This window comes from Felis catus, chromosome B1, assembly GCF_018350175.1.
Source record: "Felis catus isolate Fca126 chromosome B1, F.catus_Fca126_mat1.0, whole genome shotgun sequence".
Classification (NCBI taxonomy): Eukaryota; Metazoa; Chordata; class Mammalia; order Carnivora; family Felidae; genus Felis; species Felis catus.
The window spans coordinates 44200462-44225315 of NC_058371.1; the positions used below are offsets into that span (position 1 = coordinate 44200462).

Here is a 24854-nt window from a genome sequence, read left to right on the forward strand (position 1 = left end):
CTAAAAATAGTCACTGTTAACTGTGAATCTATTTCTTTAGACTGTTTTTCTTGCATTTATACAAATGTGACTTTTCAAATATGGAATTTGTATGGCATATACTGGTTTTTAACTTAAGCACATAGGTTTTTTTGTTTTTTAAAGTAAGCTCTAGGCCCAGTGTGGGTCTTGAACTCGTGATCCTAAGATGGAGAGGTACATGCTCTACCAGCTGCCCCAAGCATGTAGTATTTATTGCCAAGCAAAGAAAATTGTTTCATTGTGCTTAATAACTACATAGTATTCCATTGTGTGGGTGTGCAAAATGTATTTATTTACTCAGTCCTCTACTGTTGGGGATTTAGGTTATTTTCAATAGTTTGCACTTAAGTGAACATACTTTTACAAATAAAATTTGTCCATATTTCCAAGGATACTTACATTCTAAAAGTCTTGATTACATACTGACAAATTTGCCACAGAAAGGTTAAGCCAGTAAAACTCTTCTGAAATAATAATAAATACTATTTATTGCACCTTCACAGCCTGTCGGCTTTACATTTTTATATCTTTACACTGATCCCATGGCCATAGGTTTTACTCCCATAGTCAGATGGGGAAACTGGGATCCAAGGAGTTAAGTAACTTACCTGAGGTCATAGTTGGTGAAACGTGGAACTTACATTCACACTCAAGTAGGTCTGGCTTCAGTATTTTTTTCTAGTCTCTAGAAAAAATAGTGTATTTTTTACACTATGTCCCTATGTCAGATTGGGTTTCCCCCTAAAGTTCAGACAGACGAACATTTTATTTTTTTTAATGTTTATTTATTTTTGAGAGAGAGAGGGAGACCCAGAATCTGAAACAGGCTCCAGGCTCCAAGCTGTCAGCACAGAGCCAGTCGCGAGGCTCAAACCCACAAACGGTGAGATTGTGACCTGAGCCGAAGTCGGACACCTCACTGACTGAGCTACCCAGGCGCCCCCAACATTTGGATTTAAACATTTCAATTTGCTGGGTCAGCCTTTCTCTGTCCCACAGGAATCAGGCTCCACCTCCCTTTCTGGGTAGGTGTGCAATTGGGGTAAGGGCAGCTGAGATGCTTGCCTTGTAGCATTTCTTGTGTGACATTCTTCTCTCTGCTCAGAGGTTATGCATGGGTCATAAGTCTGTGAGCTGCCTAAAGGCAGGGGTTCCCTAGCCTAGAATATTCAATAGAACAAAAACCCCATGGAGGCTGCCTTTTCTACTGTAGCAGAGCCTTCCTACTTGGAGAAGGTCTAGGATCGGAGGTCCCCAAAGTGTCAGATGCCACACCTGAGTTTTCTTCATAGGTCACACTTATTCTAGAATGTGGTGGTGTTGCCCAGACATACAAATCACCTAGATTGCTTCTAAAATGGTTGTGGTCCAGCGGTGTCTGCTGGGTGGAAATAAACATGTCAGAAGGGCTCACTGAGGCTGAAGCACTGGCATTGTTTTGAGGCTACCACTATGTATATTTTTAAGACATAAGGAAATACAGGGGTGCCTCGGTGGCTCGGTCAGTTAAGTATCTGACTCTTGATTCGGGCTCAGGCCATCATCTCACGGTTCGTGAGTTCGAGCCCTACATCAGGCTCCTCACTGACAGTGCAGAGCCTGCTTGGAATTCTCTCTCCTTCTCTCTGCCCTTCCCCTTCTCATGCTCTCTCTCCCTCAAAATATATAAATAAACTTAAAAAAAAAAAAAAGACATGAAGAAATACAAAAACGGGGGACAGAGATCCTGAAGCTGTTGGTTGTCTTAGTGCCTACTGAGATATTCAACACATTAATGTTTTAAACAAAAATATGTATTATACTGTGGTTGGGCTAGTCACAAATAATTACAGGATTTTAAAAAATCTAGGGGCGCTTGGATGGCTCAGTCGGTTAAGCATCTGACTTTGGCTCAGGTCATGATCTCACGGTTCATGGGTTCGAGCCCCGTGTCAGGCTCTGGCTGATGGTTCGGAGCCTGGAGCCTGCTTTGGATTCTGTGTCTCCCTCTCTCTCTGCCCTTCCCCTGCTCATGCTCTGTCTCTGTCTCAAAAATAAATAAATGTTAAAAAATAATTTTAAAAATCTATATTAATTTGTGGTATACTGTCTGAAGTGTGCCCCAGGAATAGGACATAGATGTATTAAAAGTTGTTTGACAAATATCTTCTTCCATTTCTGTTGGTAACTATCTGTGTAACTGGGGAGAAAACACCCAAAAGTCCCCCATTCAAGAGAGGCCAGGACAAATGCCTTCCCCTCCCCTAGCTTTACCATGGATCAGGCCCAGTCCTGGCCAGTGTTATCTTTTTTTTTTTTTTTTTTTAATGTTTATTTATATATTTTGAGAGAGAGAGAGAGTAGGGGAGGGGCAGAGAAAGAGGAAGAAGGCGAGAGAATCCCAAGTAGTCTCTGAGCTGTCAGCATAGAGCCCTAAGGGGCTGTGAGATCATGACCTGAGCCAAAATCCAGAGTCAGATGCTTAACCAACTTAACCGACTGAGCCACCAAGGCACCCCCCTGGCCAGTGTTATTCTTACCAGACATATGCAAATACAGCAAATGACTCGTTAAAGAAGTGTCATCAAAAGACTGCATCAAGTAAGGACATAAAACCCAGGTTATGAGGACATCTGCAAACTTAGGAGAGGGTCCTTCCCTAAAGTGAAGGGACAAATTAACCATCATTTGTGAGCTGTGATCTGTGCGTGTACATATACATCGTGAAGGCAGAGGTTTTGTCTTTTTGTTCACTTCAGCACCTTAGAACAAATAAATACATGCATGAACACACAGGTAAGGAACCACCCATTTTCTTTGTTTAAAAGATAACCTAAAATTTCCAGTTTTAAAAAAGGAGACAGTGCAGGGCATTTGGGTGGCTCAGTCGGTTAAGTGTCCGACTTCGGCTCAGGTCATGATCTCACAGTTTGTGGGTTCGAGCCCCATGTCAGGCTCTGTGTTGACAGCTCGGGGCCTGGATCCTGCTTCGGATTCTGTGTCTGCCTCTCTCTCCCCCACTCACACTCGCTCTCTCTCTCTCTCTCTCTCTCTCTCTCAAAAAAAATTTTTTTTTAAGTTAAAAAAAAGAGACGGTGGGAATAAAATCCTTTTTAGCGGGAATATAAGGAAAATATGTAAGGAGTCATTTCTCCCACATCTGACACTCTTCACATCATCTCACAGAACGATTCTTAGGTGCTTGAGGCATGGCATCACCTGGTGGCCAGGCTCCGTTCCCACAGCTCTTGATTCTGAAGCAGGGCCCGAGGTTGGTAGTTCTGACAAGTTCCCTGCCCATCCAGGAGAATTTGAGAATCTCTGATGTTCAGTTAATTTCTCAAAAAAGTCTATAATGTAGGTGCTGTTTCCACGTCACAGTTTAGGCAACTGACCCAGAGAGGTCAAACACACACAACTTGCCGAGATTAAACAGCCAGTAAGTGGTGGGATTGAGACTGGAGTCTGGTGGGTATCAATGCCTGCAGCCCTAACTCCTGTACTGGAAAGGATGAGAGGCAGGAAGGTAGAATATCCGAGAGGCTGGAGAAAGACTAAGATAGGCGGAGAGGTAGTGGGAAAGGTGGAAGAGGGCTGAGTCAAGTTGCCTGGGGGTATTGGGGAGGCAGGGGTAGGTTGGTCTGAAAGCCTTCCGGGGAAGAAGACTCTCTCCCCTCTTTCTCTGTTGCGGGGCTTTAAGTCAATTATCACCGTCTTTGGAATGCTGATCTGCTCTCCAGCCTGTTAGAAGGGCCCTTTTGCATTCAGAAATCTCTGTTCCTTTACTGTCAAACTTTAGAGTTTACTTTTGGAATTAAGGTTTATTTTCCCTAGGTTTTGGGAATTAGTTCTTGAATCTTGAAAGAGTCAGCCTTACCTAACTACTGAATGAAGTTCTTCCTGTGACATTCAAAACTTTTACCGACGTCATTTGAGCAGTCAAGACTATATTAATGTCTGAAGGGTGCTCTTGGAGGTGGCATTTATTTTATAAGGTGAGCCCTTCACTACCCTCAGCGCTTCCACTCCATTTTTGAAATTTATTTGCCTCGCTAGTTCTCATGGGGTAATATATCATGAGTCAAAAAGGACAGTGAAATAAATCCCTCTAGAATACTTGGGCTCCCAGTTTTCTGTCAGTCACAGCCTCTTAGCTATTCCACGTCCTCCATTCTAAGACTTCTTCTGGTGAGAACATGGGTCAGAGAGAAGCCATGAAGACAAGCATTTATTGAAGTGCTGGTGGCTGGAGATCTGGGACCAAAACAGAATCCACCCATCCACCCATCCTCCCTCCTTCCTTAGAATGAGCAGGGGAGAGGCAGAGAGAGAGAGAGCGAATCTTAAGCACACTCAGCAAGGAGCCCAGGCGGGGTTGGATCCCATGATCCTGGAATCATGACCTGCGCTGAAATCAGAAGTCAGATGCTCAACCAGCTGAGCCGCCGAGGCACCCCCAGAATCCTCGCTTCTTAAGGCAAATTAACTTGCAGCCTCTTGCCTTTCCTCACACCAGAGAGCACTGTGTGCTCGTGGGGGCAGAAGGGGGTAGCAGTGAGTGATGCTCACTTCTTAAGCCCCAGCTGAAAATTGGAAAGTTAGAACTAGAGGGCACCCAGAGCTTGTCAGGTCCATCAGCTTTCCCATTTCACAGATGAGGAATTTGAGGCCCAAGGGAGGAGATGACTTCCCCAGGGTCACACAGTTAGTGGTAGGGCCAGTTGTCTGAGCGATTTCCACTCAGATGTTCTTTCCACTGCACCCAGGCAGTTACACCTGTGCTTCAAGCAGGGTTTGGGGCTGACTGGTTTTCACAAGGGTTTCAGACTAGGCTCGCATCCCTTAGGACATCTGGATGTTGACATTGCCCAGATAATGTTGACATTATCTCTCTTCCTGGATTCTGATTGTTCAAGATCCTCCCGACTGAGCAAAGGAGTCCCCAGTGGATATTGGTCCCTAACCTTCCTCCAACCAAGCCTTTGGTCCTCCTCCTTCCACCTGCTCGCTACCTGACAGCCATACCGTCTCAGGTAGAGAGATCCCTGAAGCATGTTCTTGTAATTTCTTAAAGAGCACTTAATGCTCAACTTTCATGGTGTGTGTGAAAGAGAAAAATGAATATGTAGTATGTCAGTGCATCCCCTGAGTCCTCACTGTCCTGCAAATCTGTGGAACAGACCAGAAGTCCCAGACTTTTACATTTCGTGAGCCAGTAAAAATTCCTCCCAGTTTTTCAGAACCTACATAGGGTTAACAACTCATTTTGCTACGTAAGAACATTTTTTTAAAAATTTCTTTTAATGTTTATTTTTGACAGAGAGACAGAGTGCGAGCAGGGGAGGGGCAGAGAGAGAGGGAGACACAGAATCTGAAGCAGGCTCCAGTCTCTGAGCTGTCAGCACAGAGCTGGATGTGGGGCTCGAACCATGAGATCATGACCTGAACCAAAGTCGGACCCTTAACGGACTGAGCCACCCAGGTGCTCCATGTAAGAACATTTTTAAAAACCAACACTGTTCACTACTTTCTTTTTTTTTTTTTAACTGTGGTAAAATACACATAACATAAAATTGACCTGTTTTCACCAGTTTTGAGTATCCAGTTCTGTGGCATTAAGTTCATTCATGTTGTTGTCCCACCATCACCATCATTGTCTCCAGAATGTTTGCATCTTCTCCAATTGAAGCTCTGTTCCCATTAGACTTGAACTCCCCATTCTCCCCTCTCCCAGCCCCTGGCAACCACCTTTCTACACCATTTTATTCTCTTTAAAAAAAAAAATTTTTTTAACATTTATTTATTTTTGAGAGACAGAGAGAGACCGAGCATGAGCAGAAGAGGGGCAGAGAGAAAGAGGGAGACACAGAATCCGAAGCAGGCTCCAGGCTCCCAGCTGTCAGCACAGAGCCCGATATGGGGCTCGAACTCACAAACCGTGAGATCATGACCTGGGCCGAAGTCACTTAACCGACTGAACCACCCAGGCGCCCCCACCATTTTATTTTCAAAGGATGCTTATGGCCTTTATTTTCATAATGTAACAATAAGAGGCATTTCTTTAACATTGAGAAAAAGTAACCTTATGAAGAGCCCATTCCATGGCCCACTGCAGTAAGTGACCCCTGTACACTGTGTGACCCAGACCCGCCATGCAGTGATCGGACTGGACACGGGGAGGGAAGGTGGCAGGTACACTGGAGTGCTGAGAGTTTTGGTGAAGCATGCTCTCAAGCACCCACTGAGGTTTTGTGGGGGGGGGGGCCGCAAAAAGCCAAATTCTGGAACAGCTGACTCCTCCACTAATTCATCAGCAAGTTTAGGGAGCTGCAATTTTTTCCTGCCCAGCTGCTGGTGCTTCCTTCCCCAAACAAGCTCTGCTGAGTGTGGGGGAGGGGAAGCCCTCCAAGGGGCCCTTGTAGGGGGCGCGGTGGGGGCAGGGCTGTACTTTCTTTTCTTTAAGGAACCTGACCGGACTTTAAGGTCAGAGCACGGCAGAGTGGGAGCTGCAGGGTTACCTCTTCCCTGTTGATTCATCTCACTGTCCTCCTCCCCCAGCCTTAATGATCTTTCCATTACAGAACCCAGACCAGGAAGTGCATGACAGGTCGCAGCTGCAGACACATGGCTGGGAGGCCTGGGCTCTGAGCCAGTGGTGGGAGGGTCTGAGCTCTCTTTACAGCAGCGGGACCCTACACACACACACACACACACACGCACACGTACACACACGCACGCATGCACTCACGCATGCACACACTCAGGCACTTGAGCTAGTTCAGTGGAAGGTGTTCTGTGTTGTAACAGTTGGTGGCCAGTTGTACTTTTGCTTTGAGTTCAGAACTTGATTTTTACTAAAGGCAGAAGACCACCACCTGAGTGTCCAGATCCCCTCAGCTTACAACCCACACAAGTGGTCCTTACTGGGTTTGGGATTCTTTCAGGGGGGTTTCCATCATTGAGCAGAGGCTCTTTGGCTCCTTTTCCCAAAACAGGACCCATTTAATATGGCTTTAGAAGCTTCCCAGATGTCCAGGAGAGTTATTAGGCATAGTATTAATACCTCCAAAATTGTCAGTTTTTCTTATGATTCTATCAAAATGCAAGATTCAGAACCTCTTTTGGGGGATGGTTTAGTTGCAAGAGCATGGGCTTTGCAAACACACAGTTCTGGGTGCAAATCTTAATGAGCAGAGCCTCCTCTGACCATCTTCTTTGGGGATGGCTCCTTCCACATGCAAGTTTGCTCAGGAAATGTTAATTTACCCTCAACTGTGTCCTGGGGGGCAGTTGTCACACAGGAGTTTCTGTCTCCACCGCCAGCTGTGTTGTTGGCTTTCTTCCCTGAATCTGCCAAGGCCGGATTCCTCTGGTGCCAAATGTGAACCCCGGTGACACCAACTTCTAGGAACTGTGAGCTTAGACCGCCCTTCCCCGTAGCTGCGGGGCACCTCCCTTTGCTCTGGGGTGAGTGGGCTCTGTGCTTCCTGCGCCTCTTAAGTGAACTTGCCTCAGAGCAGCTAAGGTAGGCGGGAGAGAAGCATCGCGTACTGACAATTGCTTTGGGAAATGGGGATAGGAAGAGATTTCTTCGGGCTCCATCCGTAGTGTGTCAGTAAATATTTGGCGAGAGAGCTTTTGCTGGCAGAGAGGAAGAAGGGAAGTTTCTTTTAAAACAGCTCTTGGGCACATTCCTTTGTTAATCACTTAATTACGGTCCTTCTCCCCAATGGGTGAGTGCTTTGCCCTTGGTGGGAGGTAGAGGGGACGTGGGGGACACGGGTGCTGATGGGGGCACAGTCCTCAGGAGGGGGAAAAAAAAAACTACAGGTATGAGGAGGCACCACATAGAACCCATAGAACCCAGCGCGCGGGCTCGAATCCTGGACTCCATCCTGACTCTCATCTGGTTGAAAGTTTACACAGACCTCGCTGGGCTCAGGGCGCTCTCGGCTGGGGTCTCCCGAGTGGGGTTCTGCGTGCCTGGGCCTCCTCCTGCCCAGATACTGGGGAGCTGTTTTGGGGGGTCTTGGGGCGGGCGCGAGGCCCCGCGCTGAGGCTTTGGCCAGCGCAGGCGGCTCTGCACTAAATTACAGTGACGAGGTGGGACACACAAAAGACCAAAATCTTTTTTTAATAAAAACAAAACAAAACTCCGGCCCCAAGCCCCTGGGCTGCTGAATGGCGATGGCTTCCTGTCAGGATTAGCCGGGCCGCCTGGGCCTGTGTGCACTGCCTTTCTCCTCAGGAAATACCTTTAGTAAGCCCCGGTGGGGTCCCCATGGCAACGCGCGAGGGGACCTGCTGACAGAGGCCATTCAGCCCGCCATTGTTCCTCGGCCCCTTTGTTGGGAGCTGTATTGCTGCCCCTCTGGCAAACACAGCAGTTTGCACCGTTTTGTCAGGCTGAATGTGGAGTTTTTACATTTTAATGGGTTCTTCTGGCAGTGGCCCATTTGCATGCAAAATGTTCCCTCGTACTTCTTTCCCTTTTTTTCTATTAAAAAAAAAAAAAAAAAAAAAAAAACCTACACTCCAAATCTCCTGGGTCGGTGGGGGGACTGGTGAATGCAGCCGGATCAGGGTGTCCGACCCTGCTAATTGATTTGGTGTTCTGCCTCCCCTATCACACATGCCTGTGCTCCCCATTTCTGCAGCTTTCACTGTATGTTGGGGATATCGTGGGCACAGGGAATCCTGTATCTTTAGGGCTTCCTCTCTGTACCCCTGCTTGTAGGAGGATAGTCATTCCCTGGGATTTCAGTGAGATCCCCACTCTGGCCTGGCCTTGCCAGACTAAAGTAAGTTTTCAGTTCCATTTCAAAGCCAAAATAACGTAATAAAAAACCTCTGCAGAGGGCTCCCGGAGCCCTGCCGCGCTGTTCTGTGTTCCTTTTAAGTTGCCTTCAAAGCCACCCGGAGTTCCTCCCCCACCCACAATTGCCCCCTCATTTATCTCTGGGGAGTTTGTGCCAAAACTGTAAACATTCCTGGACCACCAGTTCCCCCATGTTACCGAAGAGAATGGGCCGTTCTCCCCTAATTTTCTTAACCCAGAAATCCAAAATCAAAAGGATTTCATAAGGATGACAGCAATCACGACCCCGAGACAACAGGTCTGGACTTTGTTAAGGGCTGGTTATCCTTTGGAATGTAGGATGTCGATGACACCACTCCTCACCACAGAGGGTAGAGAAGATGCATATTTATGGGACCAGCCCACAACCAAGCAGCATGAATAAGCACAAGATAAAGTTGTGAAAATCCGTAGGTCCTAGGAAGGCACATTAAGAATAGGACGAAGATTGGAGTTGGGGGTGTCTCATAAGAGTGAGTCTTAAAGTCTTAGAGGAGTGAGGGAGAGAGCGGAGGAAACAGGCATTGTCGGAGAAAGCAAAAATAAGAGGGCCAGGGAGGGCAGTGGCTTGGCCAAAGAGGCTAGGAGATTGGACAGCTGAGGTTGGGAGGTGTGGTTGAGGGGCTCCAGATGGTGGAGGAGGAGGAAATAAACCGAGGTCCCCAGGAGTGTGAGGGCATGGAACGCAGGGCGCCCAGGCAGAGAGGTCAGGGCTGGAGAGCTGGGGGCAGTCGGATGTGTGACCAGGAGAGCTGGCCCCTGTGCCTGATGTTCTTAATCTTCCGCAGCAGAGTCAGGCAGAGGTCATCAGAGGTCATCAGCTCCGCTGTAAACTGTATTCAGAGGTGAGGGTCTTAGGGCAAGAGAAGGTGTCAGGTGACCCAGAATTGAGCCAGGGACACAGTGAGGGAGGGACTGTGCTGTCCACCTGTGGCCAAAGCCACAGTAAGTACCTCGAGTGGGTCACCTGTCACTGTCCCAAGTGCTGAGTGGAAAGTGTGACACTGTGGAGGGGCCCAGGCCCTGGCAGACCCAGCATCGAGAGCCAGCGCTGATCCCTGTTTTGTGACTTTGAGAGAAGTCCTTCAATCTCTTTTTTTCTTTTTCTTTTCTTTCTTTCTTTCTTTCTTTCTTTCTTTCTTTCTTTCTTTCTTTCTTTCTTTCTTTCTTTCTTTCTTTCTTTCTTTCTTTCTGTATTTAGATGAGAACGAACACCAATAACATGAACATGAATTAACATGCCTTTTGGAGTATCAAGTGCCATACCAAAATAGGGCATTATTCTTAGTCCCAAGCCTGCCCCCACCCCACATTTTCTCACTTGCCAAATGTGCACATTGATACCTGCTCAGCTTTAGAGGGTAGATGAGTGTGGACAGAAAAATGCATATATAAGTTAAAAAGCCCTAAAGTATAAGGTAGAAGTGGTGAGCTGGAGGGAATGAGAAGACAGGATAAGGTCAAAGCAGTCAACTTCAGAAACCCATACGAGGAAGTAGGAGACATGAGTGCCGTTAGGATAAGGGTTTCGGTCACTTTTCAGAAGTCAGGGATTGCAAAAGCAAAGTGAGGGTAGAGAATATTTTTCAAAGTGATAGACATGGGCTCTGGACATGTGTGGACTCTGGAGAGCCAGGCCGCCTGCTTTTGAATCCCAGCTTGGCCACTTACTAGCTAGGTGGGCCATCTTGGACAAATACTGGATCTCTTTGTGCCTCTGTGTCCCCTCTATAAAACGAGGGTAATAGTGGTACCTACTTCACAGGGTTGTGGTGATTAAATGTGCTTGGCATGCGGGGAGCTTCCATGTCCATAGGGTAGAGATCATAATAGTATGTACCTTATAAGGGATGGAACGAGAGTCTGTACTAAAAGCTTACAGTAAGCGCGCTGTAAATATCGGCCAGTATTAATTAGCATGGTCGTTTTCAGCATTGTTTACGATCCCGAGATAATATAGGGGAAAACACATAGTAAATTGCAAAGTGCTATGCAAATATGTTGTTATTCTTCACCGGGTTCATATTAAGTTGTGAAGTTTGGAGATGGATAACTCAAACCAAATTGGCTGTTATGGGACCAGAGCTGGTAAAGTGGCATTTCAAAATACATTTTCAGGTGTGTTTGTCTGTGGCAGGAAAGGTCTGCATTCTTGGTCTGCAGAGAAATGTGTTCCCTGGGACTTCTTTAGTGCTTCTGTTCTATCTATTACCCACCTCACAGATTAGAATCATTATTTTTTGCTATTTTCTGCCATGAACCTCTGGTCCAGGCAGGCCATACGCTCTAACCTCGTCTCCTACTCTCCTTCATCTCCAGGCACATCCCATCCTTTTCTGCTCCCCCCAAAGTTTATACTCCCAATCTTAATTCTTTTTTTTTCTAAGTTTATTTATTTATTTTGAGAGAGAGAGAAAGAGAGAGAATCCCAAGCAGGATCTGAGCTGTCAGTGCACAGCCTGACACAGGGCTTGAACTCATGAACCATGAGATCATGATCTGAGCCAAAAGTCAAGAGTCGGATGTTTTACCATTTAACTGATGAGCCACCCAGGTGCCCCTCCCCATCTAAATTATTTTTTTTTTAATGTTTTTATTTTTGAGAAAGAGAGAGAGAGAGAGAGAGAGAGGCGGGGGGAGGGGCAGAGAGAGAGGGAGAATGTAAAGCAGGCTCCAAGCTCTGAGCTGTCAGCACAGAGCACATCTCAGGGCTGGAACCCACAAACCATGAGATCATGACCTGAGCCAAAGACGGACGCTTAACCAACTGAGACACAAAGGAGCCCCTCCCCATCTAAATTCTTAATTTTTTCCTCCCCTTTCCCTACCAGTATGTCCAGCCTCTGCTGTGAACACTGCTATCTGCTGTGACCACCAATACTTTTTTTTTTTTTTTTTAAAGAATGAAATATGGCCTTTTGTAGCAACGTGGATGGAACTGGAGTGTTATGCTAAGTGAAATAAGTCATACAGAGAAAGATAGATACCATATGTTTTCACTCTTTTTTTTTTTTAATTTTTTTTTCAACATTTATTTATTTTTGGGACAGAGAGAGACAGAGCATGAATGGGGGAGGGGCAGAGAGAGAGGGAGACACAGAATCGGAAACAGGCTCCAGGCTCCGAGCCATCAGCCCAGAGCCTGACGCGGGGCTCGAACTCACGGACCGTGAGATCGTGACCTGGCTGAAGTCGGACGCTTAACCGACTGCGCCACCCAGGCGCCCCTACTTTTTTTAAGTTCTGTAACCTCAGAGGCTGTGTTGGATTGCCTCTGTGTTGGGTTCTCATGTTCTTCTCCAGTTGTCTCATGTTGCAATATAAAATGCCTCATCCGTGTCACGGTGTTGTGTAAATGTTACCACCCTGGTTAGAGCAAGGCATAGGTTTGCTCCTTTGTTTAATCCATGTCTTTTCCTTGCACGGTAACCAGGACTCACAGAAAGCACCCAATGACAGCTATTTTGAAGAAAGCTCCCTGTCTTCTCCTTGGATTTTTGGGGACTAGGGTCTCATCTTCTCATAAGAATGACAAATTTTGTATGGCTTTGGGCCTCCTTGGAGACTCCGTTCCTCCCCCTTGCACAGTGTCTGCTCATGGCTGGTGGGAGACTCAGATTTAGAATCAAGAACTTGTAGGGGCGCCTGGGTGGCGCAGTCGGTTAAGCGTCCGACTTCAGCCAGGTCACGATCTCGTGGTCCGTGAGTTCGAGCCCCACGTCAGGCTCAGGGCTGATGGCTCAGAGCCTGGAGCCTGTTTCCGATTCTGTGTCTCCCTCTCTCTCTGCCCCTCCCCCGTTCATGCTCTGTCTCTCTCTGTCCCAAAAATAAATAAACATTGAAAAAAAAAATTTAGAATCAAGAACTTGGATCTAATCCGATGTACCCAGGGCAGAACTGCCTGCTGGAGGACAGTGGCAGATTTCTGGCCAGTCGTGCCACAAGCAAAATGGTACATCCTATTGGTTTGTTGGGAATTGCAAAGCCCTGGTATTTTGGAGAAATGTAGGAAGCGATGGGAGACTCAGGAGGGCTCCATTAGCATTAATCATGTTCCTAGACCTGAGAGCACCATGGAAAACACTGCTCCCCTTTCTGGCTGCTTCCCTGAGGACTATGAAAAAGTGTGGGTCCCTGATCTGCTCCTACTTTTCCCTGGGGAATAGAGAGGCTCTGTTAGAGAAGTAGGACAGGATTGATGATTGGTGTAGGAATCCCTTCCACTCTCACTAAAGCAGGTACTGGATCCAGCCTGCACAGCCTTCCACAGTGCACCTGCCATCCACACTGTCCCAGGAACCTGCCTCAGGACCAGAGGCCTCCTCAGTCTCCCAGACAGCCTTTGTTCGCTCCTGTTTTCTGAAGAGTTGGCCAAGGTGTTGGCAGCCTTAATCCTCTGGGGATATTCAAGTCAAGCCCTAACCCTACCCCTAACCTTCCTGCTCCCAGTGATGTGAAGAGTGACCCCATGCTGTGGGCATCAGAACACAATGCATCTTTTTCCACAATGTACTTTGAACACATTGCACGTAGGGCCTGTAAGAGTGGATGTTGTTATCTGACTCACAGCCAAACACCTTCATCCTCAGGCTAGGTCATCACAGAATCCAGATACCAAATGTCCTCCAGCCTCCGTTTCCCACCTAATCTCTAAGGAAACAAGAGGCAGAAAGCAAGTGTTCTGGCTTGCTGCTTCCCTCACAGCATCCCCATTCCAATTAACCAGGTTCTCCAAGAGTTGGAATGTTGGTTTCAAGTGGCCAAGCAATACACTTGGCTTTCTTTTCTTCGTCTTTCATGGCCAGCCCAATAAAGGTGTCAGCTCCTTTCTTGCTACCTGACAGCCAACAACAAATATAGCCCTGGCCTGCTGGCCTTCACCAGAGAATAGTCCGCTCAGATGGAGCACAGATATAAGGGCCTTTCCCAGTGGGGACATAAATGGAGGACACTACCAAAACCAAAAGGAGAATAGAGAGTAGTGACTGAATTGTTACATTGAGCAGTGATGCCCTTGCATCAGCCACCACACATAGGACTTCCCAAGTCGAGGACCGCTATTGAGGGCAGTGATGCAGACAGGCAGGGTCCAGTAAACCAGCGAGTGCTTTGTTACCTTTCTGTCACCTAGAAGAAAGTGGCATTATCCCTGCTTTATAAATAGAGACATTGGCACACATCCAAGAGCACTATTAGCCATGAAAAAAAAAAAAAACACTCTAAACCCAAGAGCCGTAGGCTGAATTTTGGCTATAAGCTAAATTTAGTTCAAGACCTATTGGGTATTTTCGGCTTGTGACATTGTTAGGCACTCTGGAAAAATTATCATAAGCAGTTCTGCTCTGAATTGCTTTCTGTTTCTTAGGAGAGGAACACAGGGACACTTGTGACTCTTAGGAAACAACATACCCAAGTGTGCATCAACCAAATGGATGGATAAATAAAATGTGGTATATCCATACAATGGAATATTATTTGGCCATTAAAAGGAATGAAGTAGTGAGACATGCTACAGCATAGAAGAACGTTGAAAGCATTATGCTAAATGGAAGAAGGCAGTCACAGACCATATAATGTAGGATTCCATTCATATGAAATATCCAGTATAGGCATATCTATAGAGATGGAAAGCATCAAGCTTCCTAGGCTGAGGGAAAGGGTAGGAGATGGCATGTGACTGCCAGTGGGTATGGAGTTTGTTTTGGAGATGATAAAAATGTTCCAAAGTTAGGGGTGCCTGGGTGACTCGCGTCTGACTCTTGGTTTCAACACAGGTCATGATCTCTCAGTTTGAGCCCGCCACCGGGCCCTCTGCTGTCTGTGCAGAGCCTGCTTGGCATTCTCTCCCTCTCCCTCTCCCTCTCCCTCTCCCTCTCCCTCTCCCTCTCCCTCTCCCTCTCTCTCTGCCCCTCCCCAGCTTGGGCTTGCTCTCTCTCTCTCTCTCTCTCTCTCTCTCTCAAAATAAATAAATAAATTTAAAACAAAAAAAATATTTATTAAGTTCTAAAGTTCAATTGTGAGGGCGCCTGGGTGGCTCAGCAGGTTAAATGTCCAGCTTCAGCTCAGGTTGTGATCTCATGGTTCATGAGTTCAAGCCCAGCCGGCATCATGCTCCATGCTGACAGTGTGGAGCCTGCTTGGGATTCATTCATTCATTCATATTCTCTCTCTCTCTCTCTCTCTCTCTCTGTCTCTCCCTCCTTCCCTCCCTCCCTCTCTCTCCCCCCTTCTCTCTGCCCCTCCCCTGCTCTCATCCCCCCCACTCAAAATAAATTAAATAAATAAGTAGACTTTAAAGTTAGATTGTGGTGATGGTTGCATAACTCTGTGAGTATACTAAAAAAAATCGAATTATGTGCTCTAAATGGGTGAATTTTCTGGTATGTGAATATATCTCAATAAAGATGTTTAAAAAAGAAACAAGATGGTATGTGATCGAGTGTGAATTTGTGTGGTTTGTACAGTATGTTTTACAGACAGTTGGGGTGGCAACACTAGGGACAAGAGGAGGCTTCCTGGCTGGCTTTGATGGTGCACTTTGAGCAGTGGGGGGGGGGGGGGGGGGGGCTAGAGAATCACAACGCTGACAGTCTTGAGCAGAAGTAAGTTTTGTTGTGAGAGAAGAATGCAGTTGGGCTGGAGAACAGCCAGCCTTGAAGCGGAGGGTGGGGAGAAGAAGGCTGCGTGGAGAGGTGGGAACAGATTGTCAATGAGCCTTGAATGCCAGGCAAGGATTGTGATTTAATCCTATACACAGTACAGGATCTTGATCAGGAGAATTAAGGGACAAAACTCCAGAGGCAGAGAAAAGAAAGGTGGTCCTTGAGGCTATTTATTTATTTATTTATTTATTTAACAAATTGCTTCAATCTTGTTTTTTGTTTTTTGTTTTTTGTTTGTTTAATTTATTTACTCTTGAGAGGGATGCCTGGGTGGCTCAGTCAGCTAAGCGTCCAACTTCTGCTCAGGTCATGATGTCATGGTTCATGGGTTCAAGCCCTGCATCGGGCTCTGTGCTGACAGCTCAGAGCCTGGAGTCTGTTTCAAATTCTGTGTCTCCTTCTCTCTCTCTGCCCCTCCACCGCTCATGCTCTGTATCTGTCTGTCTCTCTCTCTCTCAAAAATAAAACAAACATTAAAACGAAATTTAAAAAAATGTTTTATTTATTCTTGAGAGAGAGAGCAACAGAGAGAGAGAGAGAGAGACACTCCCAAGCAGGCTCTGCGCTGTCAGTGTGGAACCTGATGTGGGGCTTGAGGCCATGACCCTGGGATCAAGACCTGGGCGCTTAACCAACTGAGCCACCCAGGTGCCCTGAGACTTTCTATGTATCTTGTAGAAGTTTTCTGTGCACATCCTAGTTAGAACAAGCGGGGAGTCAGGGCTCCGAGCTAGAATCAGCCAGAGTGGTCTCAGTAGGGCCAGTGACCCTTTGCTTTCTCTGGGGGGGAATGCCCGTGTTTTCCTCGCTACCTTTTTGTTCCGAGACCTATCAAAATAGGCTGTGATGCCAGAGGCTAAGAATTCGAGTTTACGGAGTTTACTGTTTGACCAATGGCTTGTACAGAATCACGAGCTGCAAAATATTTAATCAGTGAGGTCACTGGAGGGAACAGAGGTTTGATCAATAGGAGTGTGCTGTTTCCCTTAAGGATCAAGTCTGAACTGCTTTTCTTCCCCCTTCTTTTGGCAAAACCACAATCCATTAAAAATGGAAAGAATAACTTTTTTTAAGACCCACAAAAGCTTATTTTTAATCAGTTATGTGGTCTGCTCACCTTTGTGGGGTTCCTCTTGACCCGATTCACAAAACTATAAATGAATGCTAGCCTAGTGGCTTTCAAACCCTTTTGCAGCAGCACCTCCCCCTTTTGATGACTCAGTATTTACCCAGTATTTAAGACAGCCCTTGGGTTGCAAGAGGGTCAGGGACGGCAGCCTTGGCCCCTCTGAGGACGATGGCTATTAGCTGGTAGTCACTGGTGCCATCTGACGCCCAGGGTGCTCATTTCTTCATTTGTAAGGTTTGGCACCTGGGTAGCACTTCAGAAGGAGTCGGTTACGGTGAAGGTGGTAAAGGAGAAAAGGGAGTTTAGAAAGGAAGATGGTGAGGAAACCGTGCATTTTCCAACAAGTGTTCATTGGGCAACTGTTGTGTGCCAAGTACTGTACTGGGTGTTGGGCATTTTAAAAGTAAATATGACACGTCCCCACCCTCACAACTCAGTCGAGAAAGGGGACTGTCCTTCAGTGTGACGAGTGCAGTGGGAGAGCACCTGCCCCAGCCTGGGAGTCAGAAAAGGCTTTGAGGCAGAGTCCCCAGCCAGCCAGAGAACTGGAAGGTAGCTGAGAGCCAGGCAGGGCACGGGCCCTGAGGGCAGTGGGGTGCAGGGATGGGAGAGCGTGTTTCAGAGGCAGGTGCTTTGGGGACCTGCAAGGAGCCCCAGCTGGGCCTCCGATGGTTAACTGAGGGGTGAGAAAGAAAGAAGGCTCCCAGGGCAGTGGAGACGTAGGTCAGGTGGTAGATGTGAGCTGGAACAGGTGTACTTTTTGGTGGGGGGTGGACAGTTGGCAGAAGATGCCAGGAGGGAGCACAACTGAACATCCTGAAAGGAAACAGAAACTGCATTTCCCCCTAGTTGGTAAAGGGGAGCTGCTCAAGAGCGGGTCACAGTCAGGGATGGTGGACTCTGAGTGTGCCTGGCTTCTGGCCTTCACTGTCAGTGCGGGTGCCCAGTTGCTGGTTGTGAGGATGGATGGGTAAACGGGTTGTATCAGATCTGTGAGCCGTGGGGCACTCAGGATCCAGGGAAAGAAAGGTGAGGAGGAATGGATGTGTGTGACCGTGTGTTGGGGGAGGGGAAGCGGGAGGGCTTGAGGCGGGGGAGCCCTGCGGTGGGATGAGGAGAAAGGAGCTTTGTGTGCAAGGGCTTCTGCAGCCAGAGCAAGTGTGGGCTTGGTGGCAGCTGCAGGCCTCCGTTCCTAATATAGTCAAAAGCTCCGAATCCTCTGGCCCGACACCTGTTAGCCAGAGGTTCCCCTGAGCTGACCTCTCCTTGGGCCGCCTCTCCCACATATGCATCTTATGCATCTGACTCACTGAGGGGCCAGACCCCTCCCTGCTGAATCACTTGGACTGAGGGCCCCGGTTGACAAATTGCCTTCTCTCAACTTAGGTGGGGGCTGCTGGAGTTTTGAGGGACAGGTTTGCTCAGCTGTTTCTACGGAGAGGCGTGAGGCTGGGCTAGCCAAAAAGAAATGGGGTGTCCTCCTGGGAAGTGGCCATTCTTGACAGAGGACTGAGCGAGTGGGGGAGGGGCAGTCTGGACACAACGAAGCCCTGGGGAGGGCCGGCCTTTCCCCCGCCCTCCGATGGAGGGAAATGAAACATCAACTGCTTATTGCTGCTGTGGCTGCTTCCTGGCTTTGCCTCTTTCTTCTTCTGACCTTTGGGGGAGTGGGGCATAGCAGAAGAGGTGGGGTTCTAGGTAGCCAGCCGTTTCCCACTGACGCCTGTTCCGGTTCTCACCTCCCGGCTCTGTAGCCCCTGGGATGTTGCAGCTCAGTGCGGCTAGCTAGCATAATTCCCTTTGTCTCTCCCCCTCTCCCCTCTCCCCTCTCCCCCTCTTCCTGTCCCATCCCTTGGTCCCCCTTCCCGGTCCCTGTGGGGGGCTGCAGCCCAGCCCTGGGGAGCCCCTGTGGAAGTGGAGTCCTTCCTGGTCCACCCTGGTGACCTGCTACAGCTTCGCTGTCGGCTGCGGGACGATGTCCAGAGCATCAACTGGCTGCGGGACGGGGTGCAGCTGGTGGAGAGCAACCGTACCCGCATCACAGGGGAGGAGGTGGAGGTGCGGGACTCGGTGCCTGCCGACTCCGGCCTCTACGCTTGCGTGACCAGCAGCCCCTCGGGCAGCGACACCACCTACTTCTCCGTCAATGTCTCAGGTTGGTAGCAAAGCCTGCCCTCCCCCTCTCCCTGGATCCACCCCTCCAACCCTCTCTGCTAGTTTCAGGGGGAGGCGAACCTCCTCCCCTTCATGATCTGCCCCCACTCTGCTTCCAAAACTGCTGCCCACTAACATTGCTCCCTGCCCGCCGCGTGGCTTAGCTCTCAGAGGGGTGACCAGGTGGGGCAGGCCTCAGGTCAGAGATCTGGGCCTCCAGGATCTGCCTCAAGTGACTGCTGATACACTTGGGTCAGCAAGACACTGATTGTTTTCCGTCACAGCTTGTCCAGATCTCCAGGTGCTACCTGGGGCTCGGCCAGCTTCCATTCTGTCATTCCCTTGCCATTCGGACTTGGTACTCGGCTTAGGGGTTAGAGCCCCAGAATATGTGGTGAGGTAGGTCCCTACTATGATGGGAAAGGATCCAGGTGCACTGCCATATTCACAGGCTTCATGGAAAACATCGGTCCTCCAGCTTCCTGAGCTGTATTAAGGGCAGCCAGGGAACCCTGGAGTTCTGTGACTTTGGGAAACTGCCACTTATAGAACACGAGTTTTACAAAACTCTAGGATGAAACAAAGAAGAGTTGAAATTTTCTTGATGCCGTTTGTGCATCCCAAGGGGGAGAGCTGGGCATCTCCTCCCCTTCAGGCATCATTTAGAACCTGCCCTCATTTGAAGGACTGGAAAAAGATCTGGCATGAACCCTGATTGGTGACCACATGTGTGTCAAGCCTTTTAAAAGGGGTGGATACTTGGGGAGAAGTGTCGGCAGCTGCAGACGGTGTGGTGGGCTCCCTATCTACCCTGGGCAAGAAGGGCAGCCCCCAAACCTCAGCAGATACATGCTAGGAAAATTCCATCTGTGAGTTGTTCAGCCTCATGGCTTTAGAAATAGCTTCTCGCCATAGCGTGCCTAGATCTGTCTGGGTTTCTGAAGAAGGATACACACAGATTCCCCTGGCTGCTAGTTCTGAGACCCAGCATGTCTGGGTGCTACTGAGTTGAGAGAACTTCTCAACACAAGGTGTAATTAAATCCAAGAGGACCCGCTGCCCCTGATGGAATTGGCCAATATCAAGGCTTGTGGACAGAAAGGGGCACTGCGTTGGGCTGGGGAAGGCGGGGGACAGGCATAGAGCATGCAGTTCGTAAACCATTTCTGTCCCACAGAGAGACTGTCACTAAGGGTGGAATGGGACTGGGGGGTTCCAGGTGCATTTGTTCTGTAACTGGACTGGACTTATGTTCATGGCTGGCTGTTGATATGGATGGAAATCTAGTGAGCCCTTTTCCCTCGAAGGGACCTCAGTGCCCCCTTCTTCCCATAGATGCTCTCCCCTCCTCGGAGGATGACGACGATGATGATGACTCCTCTTCAGAGGAGAAAGAGACAGATAACACCAAACCAAACCGTATGCGTGAGACACTGTTTCCTACCTTACTGCCTTCGGGCCGGGCCTTGGGTTTGAGTGGGAAGGGGGAGGCTTAGATGATTGTTTGGAGAAGGGGAGAAGAGGGCACATGGGGTCATGGGATCCCTTGGGCGCCCTGATTAGTGCGGGCACTGTTTACAGTGTTGGGGACACCTCCAGGTCCTGGCCTGGGCCCCTGCTCCTGAGCCTGACTAGCCCCTGCCTGTCTCTCTTGGCTTTCCCTGGGTAGCCGTGGCTCCATACTGGACATCCCCAGAAAAGATGGAAAAGAAATTGCACGCGGTGCCAGCTGCCAAGACTGTGAAGTTCAAATGTCCTTCTAGTGGGACTCCTAACCCCACGCTGCGCTGGTTGAAAAACGGCAAAGAATTCAAACCTGACCACAGGATTGGAGGCTATAAGGTACGTGTGTATGTATGGAAGTTAATGTAAGATGAATGAAAAAATCTACTTAGAAAATCCTTATTATGTGGCATTAATGGTTTAAAGTAATGCTTTCTAACTATAAAAGTAGTGTGCCTTAGAAGAATTTCAAATATAAAAACTTCAAATGAAGCTTCAAAATCTTTTCAGTCTGGGGGCGCCTGGGTGGCTCAGTCGGTTAAGCGTCCGACTCTGACTCAGGTCATGACCTCACGGTTTGTGAGTTCGAGCCCCATGTCGGGCTCTGTGCTGACAGCTCAGAGCCCGAAGCCTGCTTCAGATTCTGTGTCTCCTTCTCTCTGCTCCTCCCCCGCTTGCTTGCACACGCGTGTGCGCGCGCTGTCTCAAAAAAAAAAAAAACATTAAAAAAAATTTTAATCTTTTCAGTCTTTTTCTTATGTGTCTGGTTTTTGCATAGTTAATCGCAATGTGTGTAGAATTTCTTTCCCTTGTTAACATTACAGCACGTGTCTTCTGCCATGTGTTCGGTAGATAATTTTTCATGGCTGCACAATATTTCATTATTAAAATGTCCATAACTTGATGACATACATTGTCATACTAGTTATTTTCTGATTTTTCACTATTATGAATTATGCTGTAGTGAATATCTTTATACATAAATGTTCGTTGGTGTTTTAAAATATTCTTCCCTAAGACAGATTGCTAGAAGTGAAGTTTACTAGATCAAAGTATAAGCATTTTTTTAAGCCCTTGATGCGTATTCCCCATTACCTTATTTCCCCCTGGTAATTAGATAATTTTAATCATTTATTTTTTTATTATGTGAACATTTCTTTTTTAAAAAAAGTTTTATTTATTTTGAGAGAGAGACAGGAAGTGCGTGTGTGCGCATGTGCGTGGGGGAGAGGCAGAGAGAGAGAATCCCAAGCAGGCTCTGCACCATCAGCACAGAGCCCAATGTGGGGCTTGAACTCATGAACCTGGGAGATCATGACCAGAGCCTAAATCAAGAGTTGGATGCTTAATCAACTGAGCCACCCAAGGGGCCCTTTATGAACATTTCTTGAGCACATGTCTTTTCAGAAGGTGTACTGGCTGGACAAGTAGAGCTCTAAGTAAAACAGGAAGATACAAAATTTTAATTATTGTGACATTTGCTTTAATGGAGTATGATGTAATGAGTTGGGTGTGATTTTATTTTTTTAATTTAATTTTATTGTGGTAACAATTACTTTCCTAAAAGGGAAGATTGATTCATCTTCCCATAGCAGAGTACAAGAATGACAAGCTCACCATACCTGAGCCAACAACTTAGATAGATGATGAAAGTATCTCATTGTTCTCTTGTGCATTTTTTTGCTTATTAACAAACTTAGAATTTTCATATGTTAATGAGTGATTTCCATTTCCTGCTGTGTGAATTGTCTGTTTGTATCTTTTACCCATCTTCGTTTCTAGGAAGAACTTCATCCTAATCTCTTCTTTAGACTCCCAGATCATCCTTATATCCCATTTCACCTAGCTGCTCTTTCCCCATTAATCTTGTATAAGTAAAGCAGAGGTCTGGGGAGCCTGGCTGGCTCATTTAGTGGAGCATATGACTCTTGATCTCAGAGTTGTAAGTTTGAGCCCCACATTAGGTGTAGAGATTACTTAAAAAAAGTAAAATCGTTAGGGGCACCTGGGTGCCTCAGTCAGTTAAGCGTCTGACTCTTGGTTTCAGCTCAGGTCATGATCTCACAGTTCAGGAGTTTTGGCCCCACGTCAGGCCCTGTGCTGGCAGTGCAGAGCCTGCTTGGGATTCTCTTTCCTTCTCTCTCTGCCCCTCTCCTGCTCATGCTCTCTTTCTCTCAAAATAAATAAATAAATCTAAAAAAAGTAAAATGTTTCTTAAAAATCAGGAAAAATAGGAGAAACTGTAAATTAATTTACCAGACACTTGCAAGGCACTGCCATGGTACAAGGCAGCATTCCTGCCCACAAAGAATTTCCAGTCTGGTAGGAAGGCAGATGTCCTTGAACACTGCTGCAAAAAGCAGACTGTGATCAGTGCTTCAGCAGGGCCACAGGAGTGAGAACCATTCTGACCCAGGTTGAGCTGGAGGAGATGGTTTTTGAAAGGAGGGGTCAAGAGCAGACAGGGCAGAACTCTTTGCAGGGAGCCCTTCCGGCCCAGGACACGAACAGAGGCGCAGAGTGGAAAGCTCCCAGTGCATTGGGGAGTGTGCAGGAGGCACATAGGTCCAGATCATGGATGGCCCTGGCTGTTGCGGGCAGACTTCCAGAGTTTCTCATACCCACCTGCCAGCTTGCCTGATATATTCTTTCCCCGAACTTGGACCAGGGTGGCCGTCTGCCCTGTCCTGGCTCGTTTGCTGCGTGGGCCGTGTGTTCTGGGCTGTGATTGGAGGGTAAGTGGCAAAGGGTGCCAGTGCCTCCCGTGGCTTCTGCCTCCATTTTCCTCCAGACTCGCGATGGAGCTATTGGCATGTTTTCCCCCAGGTCCGTTACGCCACCTGGAGCATCATAATGGACTCCGTAGTGCCTTCTGATAAGGGCAACTACACCTGCATTGTGGAGAATGAGTATGGCAGCATTAACCACACCTACCAGCTCGACGTCGTGGGTAAGAGGGCAGTGGCAACAAGGTTAAGGAGCTTAGAGGAAAGAGCAGGGCGTTGAGAAAACAGCCGTGGGGTCCAGGTTTACTTACAGGTCATTGGCGTTTACTAGCTCTATCACCTTAAGCAGCTTTTCCATAAGTCATTTGTGCATTTTTCTTACCTGTAAATGGTTGAGAGGATTGGACAGTTCTGTGACTCACTGTGAGGTGAAAGGTGCTGTGGCTGGTCTCCTGCAAGGGCTGCCTGGGGAGGGTGTCACGTAGCAGATACACAGGCAGCTGCTGCTGCTTCAGGGCCGGCAGCTTGCTGGGTGCATTACACCTGGCCGTTCTCACGGGCCCTGCGAGGTCCGCACTGTCACTCCCACCCTACAGAAGAGCAGACTGAGGCCCAGAATCAGAGACCTCATTAATGTAAAACCGCAGACCCGTGCAGGGCATCACAGGAAGCACTAGGAAGGACGTAGTCCCTGCCTCTAGGTGCTGTTACTGCAGCCTCTTCCTTCCGGAGACTCTGAATCTCATTCCCTAGAGATCTTAAGGTGAAGAGTTTCTCAGCTAGCATTCTGTCTTGGCTTTGCAGATATGGTATAAAAGAAGCTTCTGGTCCGAGGGGGATAGGACCTGAGATTTGGCATTGCTAGTGGACTCTTAAGTGCTGCCGGTGATGCTGTTCTTGGACCACGCTTTGAATAGCAAGTCTAAGTGACTCTCTAATTTTAGTTAGGTCTGGGAGTGTGACTAAGTTATAGGGTCTCCATTTAGGCAAGAGGGACTTCTGGTGCCTGGGAAAATGGGTGCACTGCCCTGGGGAGGAGGTTCCTAACAGCTTAAGACCTGAGGAGAGAGTGTCCCTTCTCTTCTTCCAGCTCAGGGTCAAGGGGCTAAGGCTCAGCAGAGACTGGAAATGCTCTGTCAGCATCCCAGCCAGGAGCAGGCCATGGCAGAGCCTGACGAGCCTCTCCTCTCCCTTCCTCCACAGAGCGGTCCCCTCACCGGCCCATCCTGCAGGCGGGGTTGCCTGCCAACAAGACAGTGGCCCTGGGCAGCAATGTGGAGTTCATGTGTAAGGTGTACAGTGACCCACAGCCCCATATCCAGTGGCTAAAGCACATCGAGGTGAATGGGAGTAAGATTGGTCCAGACAACCTGCCTTATGTCCAGATCTTGAAGGTAATCTTTGCCCTAGTCTCCGTGGGCTGGGTCTGGGAAGATCTCCTGCATCTCCTGGGGCCCCAGTTGCTGTGGTCAGGCTCAGCGCCGGCGATTGGGACCCATCCCTTATCCTTTTCAATAGGGACCTAGCCACATTCCCCAGAATTAGTGACAGGTCACAGAGTAGAGGTGCAATGGGAACAGAGGACAGGGGGTGGAGTGGGCATCACTAGTTTCTAAAGAGCTTTGAGAGTGACTTTGCTCAGGTTCTGGGGTCAGCTACTCAAGGAAGGCCTTTGTACTCCTGACTTAACATTGCCTGGGACCAAAACCTTTCCAGCAAATGTCTCCCAGATTCTGCCCTATTTCCCAAGTCCTGTCCTTTCTGGCAAGTGAGTGAATGGATGATAAGGTCACGACTCTTAGGTAGAGTTGGAAAAGCAAATG

General features: G+C 48.0%; 1 protein-coding gene across 9 annotated transcripts in view; it reads left to right on the forward strand.

Moving 5' to 3' along the window:
- FGFR1 (fibroblast growth factor receptor 1) overlaps window positions 1-24854 on the forward strand; it is a 52309-nt gene that overhangs the window by 16900 nt on the left and 10555 nt on the right. For 3 of the 9 annotated variants that reach the window (XM_011281520.4, XM_045055547.1, XM_045055548.1), the window contains exons 3-7: window positions 18537-18803; window positions 20138-20227; window positions 20472-20644; window positions 23132-23255; window positions 24235-24425. In XM_011281520.4, the coding sequence (XP_011279822.1) occupies window positions 18537-18803; window positions 20138-20227; window positions 20472-20644; window positions 23132-23255; window positions 24235-24425 (845 nt within the window). The remainder of the gene's footprint in view (window positions 1-18536; window positions 18804-20137; window positions 20228-20471; window positions 20645-23131; window positions 23256-24234; window positions 24426-24854) is intronic. The other 6 variants (XM_011281521.4, XM_045055549.1, XM_045055550.1 and 3 more) reach the window with 3 other exon arrangements.